Below are 12383 nucleotides of genomic sequence, written 5' to 3'. Positions count from 1 at the left end.
TGTGACTGAGGTTTCGCATTGATGTGCAACATATCGTCTTCGTCTGGAGTGTAGCACAGCCATGAGTAGTTAGTACATAGTATTAGGGCAACCATGATGTAGGTATGCGGAGTAAGGAGAGGATTTTGGCATTAAAGGAGGCGATGAGGCAGTTCAACAGGAGTTCCTTTTCGGCAGATAGCATAGATCAGCAACAGGCATCGGTGAAGAGCATGGTGGTAGGTGAATTAGCATCAGCGTTGTGAGGTTCTTGATCAGTGCTGCCATCAGATATGAAGGACACATGATATGGACTTGGGGTGGGTCAGTGAAAATGGTCTAAGCTTGTTGGTGTATTGTATCCATAGGGTCAAGGACGAGGTGGTGCAGTTGAACCCTGTGTTGCTTGGCCTGTCTGCCGTGTCTCTCTCCCTCATTTTAAAAGACATGTCCTTTTATGGGGCGGCTCCCTTCAAGGGTGGATGTTTACTTCTATTGTAGAAGAGAAAGCAGTGCAGGATACCTGCATATGCTCAAGGAGGAATGGCAGCTGCTAGGGACTTAGGTGTAAAACATATCATCCGGTCTTGGCTCTGTATTGTTTACAGTTGCAGTACATTGGGAATATAGTTATTTGATTTCTGAAATTAGAAGAAGCAAGTAAAGATGCAGCTTACCTTTCATCACTGACATTGTGTTCCATTTGTAGTCCTCTCTTGGTATTTTTATTGAATAATAAATCTAAAGCAATATCTTGCAAGAATATATGTGATGAATGTTTGTTAGCCTTTGGCAGAATGCTGAAGGTATTTAAGCCAAGACAGTCATTTAGAAGTATTACATAAGCATCATTCTTGTATTTTCTTCTCCTCATTCCATTGAGCTGGTGTCAGCAGATGAAGCAATGCACCATTCATGGTATTCATCTCTTTTTTATTTCTGTGAGACAGATTGTGTTGGTGTTTACATAAGATTCATTCAAACTGCAGATGAAATGATTGCACTCATATTGTCAAAAAAAAACAAAAAAAACAGTTCATTGTTACTCACTCAAATATATATATTTGTACTAGTTTTTATGGGTTACATAAGCTTAAAATGCTGAAATAATTTATAAATGTGAAGGTATGTGAGCATCTGAGATTTTGCGTATATGAAGCAGATAGTCTTTAAATACCAGGCATTGGACTGTAGCATTTGTGATAACATGGCTATGCCAAACATTGCATTTTGGTAATTACTATATTATATAGAGTATTTTGTCTAAAATGTTTTCTATGCTTGAACTCCATTTTGTAGAATTTGAACTGATTTTAAGGATGTGTTTCAGAAGTATATTTTAAGTGAGCTGATATAAGGAAGACTCAACAATGACAGACTCAAAGTACTTCACAACCACCAAAAAGGGTGAGATCTTTGAGTTGAAATCTGAACTGAATAGTGACAAGAAGGAGAAGAAGAAGGAAGCTGTGAAGAAAGTTATTGCTTCCATGACAGTTGGTGAGTTCTAATCCATGTTTCTTTAAGTTCTTATTTGTCTTATTTTAGAATAAAGATGAATGAGTCAACTGTTATTATTTATTATTATTGTTTCTATTATTATTATTATTGTTATTATCATCATCTTATCTTAACAGGAAAGGATGTATCTGCCCTATTCCCTGATGTGGTCAACTGTATGCAGACTGACAACCTGGAACTTAAAAAACTTGTCTATCTTTATCTGATGAATTATGCAAAGTCCCAGCCAGACATGGCAATCATGGCTGTCAATACATTTGTGAAGGTAATGTAAAGATTGTAAAGATATGTAGTCACAATGAAAAAAATATTGAAATCAGTTTTTAGAGTTGTGAAATAAGGTTTTATTAGTAAATGCCTATGATTTACTAATAGAGTAATTTTACAAAATAAAGGATTGTGAAGACCCCAATCCTTTGATCCGAGCCTTAGCAGTGCGCACAATGGGATGCATTCGTGTGGACAAGATCACAGAATATCTTTGTGAGCCTCTGCGCAAATGTTTAAAGGATGAGGATCCATACGTAAGGAAGACTGCTGCTATCTGCGTAGCCAAGTTGCATGATATTAATGCTTCTATGGTAGAAGACCAGGGATTTTTGGATCAGCTAAAAGAACTATTATCAGACTCCAATCCTATGGTAAGTGTTAAAAGTTTTTAAAAGTTTATTTGAATAACCTTTATATTTAATTATTATCATTGAGGCATCATGGCAGTAACAGGTGTTTCTGCTTGCCTTATCTAGGCAGTTGACACCCTCAGGATTCATTGGTTTGGAAAATGTAGAGCTGAAATGAACTATGGTGTGGATAGTTTTCATTGTAGGTAGTTAATGTTTTCTCTATGGTTATGTTTTTAATAACACTGTATGCTATATATATATATATAAAGAGTCCTTTTTTCAGAATATCATGTTGTGTAACTTTTATCAAGTTGAGTGTAGTTTTATTATCATTCTTTTATATTTTAATTTCCTTTGCATAGATCTAACTAGTCGACTGTGTATTTTAAAGGTTGTTGCAAATGCAGTTGCTTCACTTACTGAAATTAACGAAGCAAGCAGTTCAGGACAGCCTTTGATGGAGCTCAATGCCTCAACTATCAACAAACTGTTAACTGCTCTGAATGAGTGCACAGAATGGGGACAGGTGTTCATCCTCGATGCCCTCTCTCAATATAGCCCGAAGGATGAGCGGGAAGCACAGAGGTGAGAATTAGTAAATTGATATATGAAATGAATGTGTAAGTAAAATAATTTAAAAAATGAGTAAGTGACATAGATAAATAAGTAAATGGATGAAAAAATGAATGAATTGATAAATAAAAATAATTATTTTTTTGTATAATTAGTAATATTAGTTTTGCATATTTGTCATTCATTTAGACCAGATATATTTCTCATGTGATGAAATACAAATACTTTATTTATGTTTGTGTGTAGGATAGTTTTAATAATAAAAAAAATGAAATATATCTGTGTTGTCATTTCATGATCAGACTTCTGTATACATTAAGGTGTTCACATCATTGTAATTTTTCCTTTACTAGCATTTGCGAGCGAATTACCCCTCGTTTGGCCCATGCCAACGCTGCAGTAGTGTTGTCTGCAGTGAAATGTCTTATGAAGTTTATGGAACTGATGGTCAGCGATTCTGAATTTGTGAAGAACCTTTCCAAAAAGTTGGCGCCTCCTTTGGTCACACTGTTGTCCTCTGAGCCTGAGGTTTGTATATCATCCACTTTTATTTATTTGTTTATCCATATATTTTAGATGATATATGTATTACTTGGATAGGCTCAGTTCATATGTGAAATGTTACATATTTAAACTTTCTATTTTATGCTATTATAAGCATTTAAGAGTAAAGTTTAATGAAGGGTTATTTTAGTTTAGTTGTTGTTGTTGTTGTTTTTGGTAAACAGGTGTTTGGAGGCGTCTAAATAAAATCTAACTTTAATTTTTTGTCTCACAGGTTCAGTATGTGGCTCTACGTAACATCAACCTTATTGTCCAGAAGAGGCCAGATCTTCTGAAGCATGAGATGAAGGTCTTCTTTGTTAAGTACAATGATCCAATTTATGTGAAGCTTGAAAAGCTTGACATCATGATTCGTCTTGCATCTGAGGCCAATATCATTCAAGTTCTCTCTGAGTTGAAGGAGTAAGCATATTTTGTTTTTATTATTATTATCATCATCTTTATTTTTTTTACTATAGCTACGACTACTACTACTACTTGATTGATTATGTTGGTATAGATTATTATTTGTTTTGAATTCAAACTTTCATTCAAGTTTTCTTGAGGAGTAAGCATATTTTGTGTTTCCTTTTATTATTATTATTATTATTATTATTATTATTATATATTTTTTTTACTGCTACTACTACTTTCTACTGTCTCTGGATAGTCCTATTCTGGGCATTTTTCTTTATATATGACAAGGCTGGAATTTTGATTGATAATGTTATACATTATTATTTGTTTTGATTCATATTTTAATAGGGCCATTTGTAAATTCCAAAGGAGATTTTATGTTATTTGAGACTTTTTACAAGACTTTCTACAGAACTGCTTTACTTTTAGTGGTACTTTCTATATAAATGAATGATTTATTGTATATTTACTAAATAATATTTCATTTCCTTCCAGATATGCAACAGAAGTGGATGTTGATTTTGTGCGAAAAGCTGTAAGGGCTATTGGACGCTGTGCCATCAAAGTAGAAACATCTGCAGAGAGATGTGTGTCTACTCTGCTTGATCTTATTCAGACAAAGGTGAATGATGCTGTTTTAGAAATCTTATTAGATCATATTGCTGGTTTAGATTTATGACTTTGTGTCTACAAGGTATATTAATAGTCACTTGATTTGGAGTTTTGCAGAAGAGATAGTTCTGTGCTCTATATTTATATTGAGCACTGATATTAAGAGTTAGTTATAGTAGAATAACTAGAATAAGTATTTTTTATGAGTTGATCTATTGCAATATGATGAAATTCCACAGGTAAATTATGTCGTTCAAGAAGCTATTGTGGTAATCAAGGATATCTTCCGAAAGTACCCCAACAAATATGAAAGCATAATCTCGACTCTCTGTGAGAATCTTGACACCTTGGATGAGCCAGAAGCAAGGTACATTTCATTGGTTATTGTTGCTGTTGCCAAGATTTTGTAAAAGTATTTCTGGTTTGTTTGAATATGAAAATATGATAAAAAAAAAACTTGCATTAGCTTCTATGCATGCTGTGATTATTATTATTTTTTTTTATACTAGGGCATCAATGATTTGGATCATTGGTGAGTATGCAGAGCGAATTGACAATGCAGATGAACTGTTGGAGAGTTTCCTTGAAGGATTCCATGATGAGAACACACAAGTGCAGCTACAGCTTCTCACAGCAATTGTCAAACTTTTCCTGAAGAGACCCACAGATACACAGGAATTAGTACAACAGGTATGAGTGACAGTTTGATATCTTCCTTTTGCTTTTTACCTTTGTAATTATAAAAGAAAAAATAAGGGTGAAGAATCATTCTGGAAGTCTTATGTTAGGCTAGCCAAAAATATATTATTCATATAGTGATATGTTGATAAAAATAATTGAATATTAGATATAGATATGAAGTGAAAATTTCAGAAGATATTCCTTAACTATCTGAAAATTTTAGTTTTGAAAAAGCTTTTGTGTAATTAAATGATACAGAAATTATTAAAAGCAAAATTTGAAAGTTATATTTCTTTTATCACCTTGAAATAAGGAAGGTTTGTATTATAGAATTTAAAATTAAAAATTATAAATCATTAAGGGAATTATACCAAGACTGATCTTAAGACATATTCATCTATCACAGGTACTAAGTCTGGCTACCCAGGACTCTGACAACCCAGATTTGCGAGACAGAGGATTTATCTACTGGAGGCTCTTGTCTACCGATCCTGGTGCAGCTAAGGAAGTAAGCCAGGCTGATGTTCATGAGAAGTCATTGAGTTTACATACTGTATACATAGTTTTCATATTTGTTGTAATTATCATGCAATATTAAGAATACAAATAAAACTCCTTTTCAGGTTGTACTTGCCGAGAAGCCTCTCATTGCTGAAGAAACCGATCTTATTGAACCAACCCTTTTGGATGAGCTGATATGCCATATTGCTTCACTGGCATCGGTGTACCATAAACCCCCCTCTGCATTTGTTGAAGGGAGAACTGGTCTCCGAAGGGCTCTTCCTAAGGTTGGTGTAAACATCTTGATTGTATACAGTACTTCTCTTTTTAAATGATGTGTTTATGAATGTGACTGCTTCAAATAGATAGATAGGATTACTGGAAAATGCAGAGATGGTTAGTTAAGGGACTTTCTTGCCAAAATCATAGGATGAAAGAAGTCGTCATGTCATATATAATGTAAATTTCCCTTGCAGTCTTCTGGTAGTGATGGAGAGTCGAGTGGAGACAACCAGCAGCAAGCACCACAGCCCACTGTCATCCCCAACCAGGACTCCCTCATCCCAGACTTACTCAACATGGATATCAATGCTCCGCCAGTTATTCCTCAAGCATCACAGCCAGGTATATATTTGTAATGTTTTATATCTGATTTGAGTACTGTTCCTGTTATATTTGAATCACCTAGTTGAATACTTTATAGTTTCTACTGTAGCTCATTCCTGTATCATTCACTATTATCTTTATTTTGACAATACTGTGCATGTCTTGTTTTAGATCATTAATTTGATATCAGTATTTTTAATTTTCTGAAAAGTTTTGTAAATCACATAGATATCAAATACTTTTAACACCTTGCCACTGGGTGGCATGTACATACATGCCATGGCATGCCTGGAATATATTCTGGGTGGCATGTGTATAAGTACCATGGCGTGCCAGTCCGGTTTTCTGGGGGCATGTACAATCATGCCTCGCACACTATGATGCCCCATGGCGTGGCCCCGGCCACTACGAATACAGCCCGGGAGCGAGGGCTTTCATATTGAAAAACCACCCGGCGGCATTGGGTTAAGATATTTGCTGTAAATTTAAAGACATATGCTGTAGATCAATATGCAGTCTTGGTCACATGTATGCAGTATAAATTTTAAGTAGTCCAGCAAACCATATATCCTACTGTCTCATTAAACCTGTAAAGTATGCTATATTTATGCGTGATTGTTGTCCCCTTCTCCCTCATGGTAGCATTCTCCGGTGGCACACTGGATCTCCTGGGCGGTGGATTAGATTCCCTCTTGGGAGGTGGTGGGGCTGATGTCGGAGCTGCCCCTGCTGCTCCAGGGGTTCCTCCAACTGCCACATCCTCAGCAGGTACTCACTTGCTCTCTCTTTATCCATTCCCTGACAATGTATTCTATGCCATTGTGAGAGCTTTCCCCTTTGTGCTAAGTTGGCAAGCTATATACAAGTATGTTGCATCTTTTTTGTAAAATGTATGAGTCTCAAAAAATTTATTTAGGATTATTTAACATTGAAATTTAAAAGGTATTAATATTCATTTCTGAGAGTAGTAACAAGAATATATATATACAAGTATGTTGCACTTTTTTGTAAAATGTATGAGTAAAAAATTTTTGGTTTTTAATTGAAGTTTAAAATTATAAAAATTCATTTCTGAGAGTAGTAACAAGAATATATATCAGTTACTTATTTATGATGATATATCATGTTATGCCAGGTTCAGGACAGTGAGCTTGATTTTCATTGTAGAAAAGCAAGTACATATTGTGTTTTAGTTTTCCTATTGGTGATATGTTTATATTTTATGAAGTCAGACTATCTTTGATAAGCTTATCTTTCCAAATACATTATTTAGGCACGAGAAGAATATAGTATGGTATAATTGATATACATTTTTCTTTTTTCCATGTAATGCTAATACTAAGGTGACACAGGTACTGAGGATTTACCATGGGTTTATAGCATGTCTTTATCCAATACTTGTTCTATACCTCGGTACTGTTTTTTACCATATTTGTGGTCAGATTTTTAGCATTATATTGTTTTGAAATCTTAGATTGGGCATGTTAGGATCATATTAAACTTTTTTGCCAAATATCCAGTGATGAAGATTAGAAGGTTCATGCAGAGTACAATTATAGAATTTATCATAGTTTTCATTCTCTTTGAATATTAACTTACTATTTTGAAGTAGATGAAGAAAATTTTAATATTTAATTGACCCTTAACTTGCAGTCACACACTTATACTCATATTCCCATTAACACCATCATTTATTCTCTCTTGTTCAGCTTATGCAGATCTCTAGTATGGTTCCATCTGAAAATAGACATGACTTGATAGTTTATGTATATTGTTAAATGCAAATAAAAGCAAAAATTCCCTCTGAGAATATTGTTACATCAAGTTCATATTGAAATTTTGTTTGAAATGTCTTGTTCTTTTATTTTCATGAAAATATGAGTAGAGATTTAATTGAGTCACACTGCTTTTGTAATTGGCAGAGATGTGATTTTACTTGGACTGTGCATTATGTTTAGTTTTTATTTTTAGTCATCAGCATATTTTATTCATTTTATTCATTTTACCACATGTAATATGAAGTTCAAATACATATTCATTTTTGTGATCAGCTGATAAGGGTTGGTTGAAGGAAAAATCCTTTAAGATATTGAATAAAAATGCTAACCTCTGAGTTTAGTTATTTCATAAGGTGTATTGTGCAGTTGCAGTAGGTAAACATTTTTTGTGATTATACTTAAAATTTCAGTTATGTAAAGAGTTGTCTAGTGATTCCAATTATTTAGTAAATATGTAAATGACATTAGCTTTTGACCTGGCAAAGAGTAGTTGATTGTTGATTAAACAGCAGTTTTCAATACCAGATGCAGCTTTTCTAGGGTAGATAGTCTTTGGTCCCTCACTTACCATTGACATTGAGATGTAATAATATTACCTGGATAACAAGAAGAAAGTCATAAACCATAAACCAGTACAAATTAATTTTATACAGCAGACATCCTATAAGATGAGTTTAATTAGCATTATTTTTCCCTCCCAAATCATGTATAGGTAGTATAGTGAAAAACATATTTTGTATGTAAAATCTGAACAGGACATTATATATTATAGAGGAGAAAGTACTTTTTTAACATACTCACATATTTTTCATCGGACAAATAGGTAAACTTATTTATAGTCATCATGATACATTATGTTAACAGATGTAATGATCCTCAATCAATTAAATTGAGTTACTAGTGTCAGTGTCATACAATCCACACACAGCATGCCAACACACAACATTGCTGCTATTCCAACTATTATTATATCTGTATGTAACTATACATACATTATCACATATGAGCCAAATATCCACTTTTAACATGATAGGGTTTTAGGGTAAGGTAAGGTTTATAAATAATTCATATGTAATATGTGTTTGTTCTTCCTGTACCAGGGCTACTAGGTGATATCTTTGGCATTGGCTCCTCAAGCACACCAGTTTACAGTCCACCTAAGCAAGTTTGGTTGCCTGCTAATCGTGGAAAGGGAATGGAAATATCAGGAACTTTCTCACGCAAGTATGTATTCACTCTGAGGTTTGTGGTTTGAAATTTGTAAATTTTGGCCCACCTTATCACAAATTGTAACTTAATAGTATTGCTGTGTTTTAGATTTAGCACCTTTTATATTTTGCTTGAGTTGTATGGGAATAATGTAATAGGTCACCTTTCATAGAAAAGTAATAATGATTACTTTTATACTATCTCCACAGGAATGGGAAATATTTCAATGGATTTGACTCTGTGTAACAAGGCAATGCAACCTATCTCTGGCTTTGCCATACAATTGAACAAGAACAGCTTTGGGGTCACACCAGCAGCTCCTTTGAATGTGGCTGCTCCTCTAGCTCCCAACCAGTCCATTGATGTTAGTCTCTCTCTCTCCACCAATGGCCCGGTTCAGCGTATGGATCCACTTACAAATTTGCAGGTGAGCTTTTGTCCTGGTGCTTATACTAGTTTCACTTATGTTTCTGTATTCTCCTTCACATGTGGAGCAAAACATACTTGTATGTCTTCATTTTTTTTTTCTCCTTTTTACTCCTTTTTTCCTTGGCCAAGGTTAATAATCAACCATGCATCATTAAATCCAAAGGTTGCTATCAAGAACAGCGTGGATGTGTTCTACTTCGCAACAGTGATGCCAATACACATCTTCTTTACTGAGGATGGAGCCATGGACAAGAGGGTTTTCCTTTCTACTTGGAAGGATATTCCAAGTCAAAATGAAGTTCAGTTCAACATTGAGAATATCAATCTGAATGCGGGTGAGTAGTATTTGTGTGAATTTTTACCTCCCTTTCGTAAGTGACTTAGTATTTGTTTTGTGCTTTCTTTTATCATGCTTATGCTGTTTAACATTCATCAGTGTGTGAATGGTGCTTGTGTTGCAGGTGTGAAATTTACTTAAAGATATATACAAAATATTTTTATGAAACAATAGTACAATTTTAGTAAATCAGAGAAACTATTTCCTGTGTGGGGTGTACTGCATGTGTTTTATATCATATTGTTTGAAAGTGTGAGAATGTTCTATGCCTTGAACTAATCTGCATTTATCACAGAGATAGAATGATTAAAGTGACAGTTCTCAGTATATTCTTCTATCACATGCACATTGTCTTGCTGGGAAAAATAATCTGTAGATACATACTTCATAGTGTAATTTACTTTGTGTTTATAGTAAAAGTTGATGTTCAGAGGCAAAATAAGTAATTATATGTTGTTTTTCATGTTCGTCATTCTTAACTAGTTAATGATGATTATTTTTATCATGGAATATTGACACCTGTTTGCTGATGAATTTTGATTTTATAGAGAATCTGAATCATATTTATATGAAATTTTGTGACATAATTGCAAGATATGGTAATGTTCTCATTCTACCATGTATCTTGTCCACAGATGGCTTATCTACCACGGGTAAATATAGTTCCTTAACTAGATGATTAATATACTGTATATACTCAAATAATTTTGTGAGTGCTAGATTGTACAAGTGTAAAATACAGATACTTAATTTTATTATCAGATTTTTTCACTCCCTTTTTTTTTCTTTTTTCTTAATTTTGGTTTTGAAATATTTGACCGCATGTTGTTTTGTATGTTGAAGAAATGTATTTATGAACTGGAACAATATTTACCCCAATATTCTCTCAAGCTGCTAATCTCCAAGCTGCTGACACCTGCTTGTATGAAGGTCTGACCAAAAGCGTTCTCTGTTCAGTCAAGACCATACAATAATATGTTATGGATTACAAATAATTGATTATTAGGCTCTCTTCAAGGTGTGAAAGTACTCTTCAGAATCACATTAATGCATGGAGAGAAAACCTCTTTTTTTTTCTTTTTTTTTTAACCTTGAACCTGTTTAATGGGAGAGACCGAGTTTGTGACCATTCACAGAAAATAGTAGATAGGAATCAGTAGCTCCTTTCCTCAAAAGAAACTGTTCTTTTGCAGATGGTATTTCAAACAAGCTGCAAAACTGCAATGTGTTCACAATTGCAAAGCGAAATGTGGAGGGTCAGGATATGCTTTACCAGTCCATCAAGCTCACTAATGGTATCTGGGTTCTGACAGAGCTTAAAGTGCAGCCAGGAAATCCAACCATTGTGGTAAGTCAAGCTGGTTTGTTTTATTCCTAGTTTTTCTTGGTTACATAAAACTTACAGTATTAAGTTCATAATATTGATTAAAAATGGTAGGAAGTTATAAATAGTAAAAAAAAAAAAAGAAGTCAAATGACTATCCATTAGATTTAGTTCATGTGGTAGGGAAAAAGGGTCATGTGTTTTCATTTTGGCTTTCAGATAGATGAAAATATAACATTTGATTGAAATTCAAAATGATCATATTAAGGAGCATTTTGTGAAATATAGCTGAAGTTAATGATAAACTTCCATTTTTCAGTTATCACTGAAGTCAAGAGCCACTGAGGTTGCCCAAGGCATCTTTGAAGCATTTGATGGGATCTTGCACTCCTAAGTTGTACTGAAGTGAAATATTGTGTTCATAATATAGAATTAAATGGCATGTAAAATGAGAAAGTAAAAGAAAATTTGCCTTGTACATCATCTTGAGCAGATTTATATTTTTTTTTTTTTTAATATTTTTATTATTTCATCTTGTTATCGGTTTTAATGTGTATATTAGATATATAGATAAGTATATGAAGAAAGATAGACCCTGGATGTACATTTGTTCATTCCATTTGCTGCTTTGTTTAAGGTGGTATATTGTGCTTTGTACCCAGCTACTTGTCAGTAAATATTTAGTGTCCAGTGATGTGTATCTGTTCTCTTCCAAGAATCATATGTAGTGTAAAAAGATTTTATGTAGTATATTTGTTTCATCAGATACATTCCTGAAACCTCCTTCATAAAATGATTATACTAAAGGCAAATCTAGCTAAATGTAAAAATAAAATTCAAATATTTATTGCCTTATTTCCTTCCTTGTCAATGAGTAATAAATGGCCTAGATTGATCTGTTGGTTATGAATGAAAGTAAGAATACCAATTTTATAAACTATATTTAATATTTGACAATATGTACTTCATTAAAGAATGATTTTCATAATTGTAATGATGTTAATCACAGTGTAATAACTAGCTGAATTTAGAATTAAAAGCAAACACAAACACTATTCTTATTGCTAAATTTTACACTAATTTTAGTATCGAAATGCATGTAATCTAAGAGCAAGTTTCATAAAATATAACTATTTAAGCATAAGAAACAAACTTGGCAAATTTCAACTGAATTTTATTACACAAGTCCATATTAGTATGAACCTAATGGACTTTGCACGTAAGACATTGTCCCTTAAGTTAATCTCACT

At 33.5% G+C, this 12383-nt stretch overlaps 1 protein-coding gene across 3 annotated transcripts in view; it reads left to right on the top strand.

Annotated features, from left to right (window-relative positions):
* LOC119582527 (AP-1 complex subunit beta-1-like) overlaps positions 1-11980 on the top strand; it is a 14209-nt gene extending 2229 nt beyond the window's left edge. The window contains exons 2-21 of one of the 3 annotated variants that reach the window (XM_037930838.1): positions 1310-1479; positions 1617-1765; positions 1896-2141; positions 2515-2708; positions 3050-3224; positions 3475-3662; positions 4152-4278; positions 4508-4635; positions 4778-4958; positions 5356-5457; positions 5573-5737; positions 5927-6074; positions 6699-6824; positions 8935-9058; positions 9221-9470; positions 9636-9807; positions 10445-10462; positions 10701-10739; positions 11003-11157; positions 11453-11980. In XM_037930838.1, the coding sequence (XP_037786766.1) occupies positions 1350-1479; positions 1617-1765; positions 1896-2141; positions 2515-2708; positions 3050-3224; positions 3475-3662; positions 4152-4278; positions 4508-4635; positions 4778-4958; positions 5356-5457; positions 5573-5737; positions 5927-6074; positions 6699-6824; positions 8935-9058; positions 9221-9470; positions 9636-9807; positions 10445-10462; positions 10701-10739; positions 11003-11157; positions 11453-11527 (2892 nt within the window). In that variant the 5' untranslated portion in view covers positions 1310-1349 and the 3' untranslated portion in view covers positions 11528-11980. Of the gene's footprint in view, positions 1-1309; positions 1480-1616; positions 1766-1895; positions 2142-2514; positions 2709-3049; positions 3225-3474; positions 3663-4151; positions 4279-4507; positions 4636-4777; positions 4959-5355; positions 5458-5572; positions 5738-5926; positions 6075-6698; positions 6825-7399; positions 7409-8934; positions 9059-9220; positions 9471-9635; positions 9808-10444; positions 10463-10700; positions 10740-11002; positions 11158-11452 lie in introns of those variants that run through there. The other 2 variants (XR_005229644.1, XR_005229645.1) reach the window with 2 other exon arrangements.
* Positions 11981-12383: the final 403 nt, after the last annotated feature.

This window comes from Penaeus monodon, chromosome 16, assembly GCF_015228065.2.
Source record: "Penaeus monodon isolate SGIC_2016 chromosome 16, NSTDA_Pmon_1, whole genome shotgun sequence".
Lineage (NCBI taxonomy): Eukaryota > Metazoa > Arthropoda > Malacostraca > Decapoda > Penaeidae > Penaeus > Penaeus monodon.
This window is presented reverse-complemented; position numbering and strand designations above follow the sequence as displayed.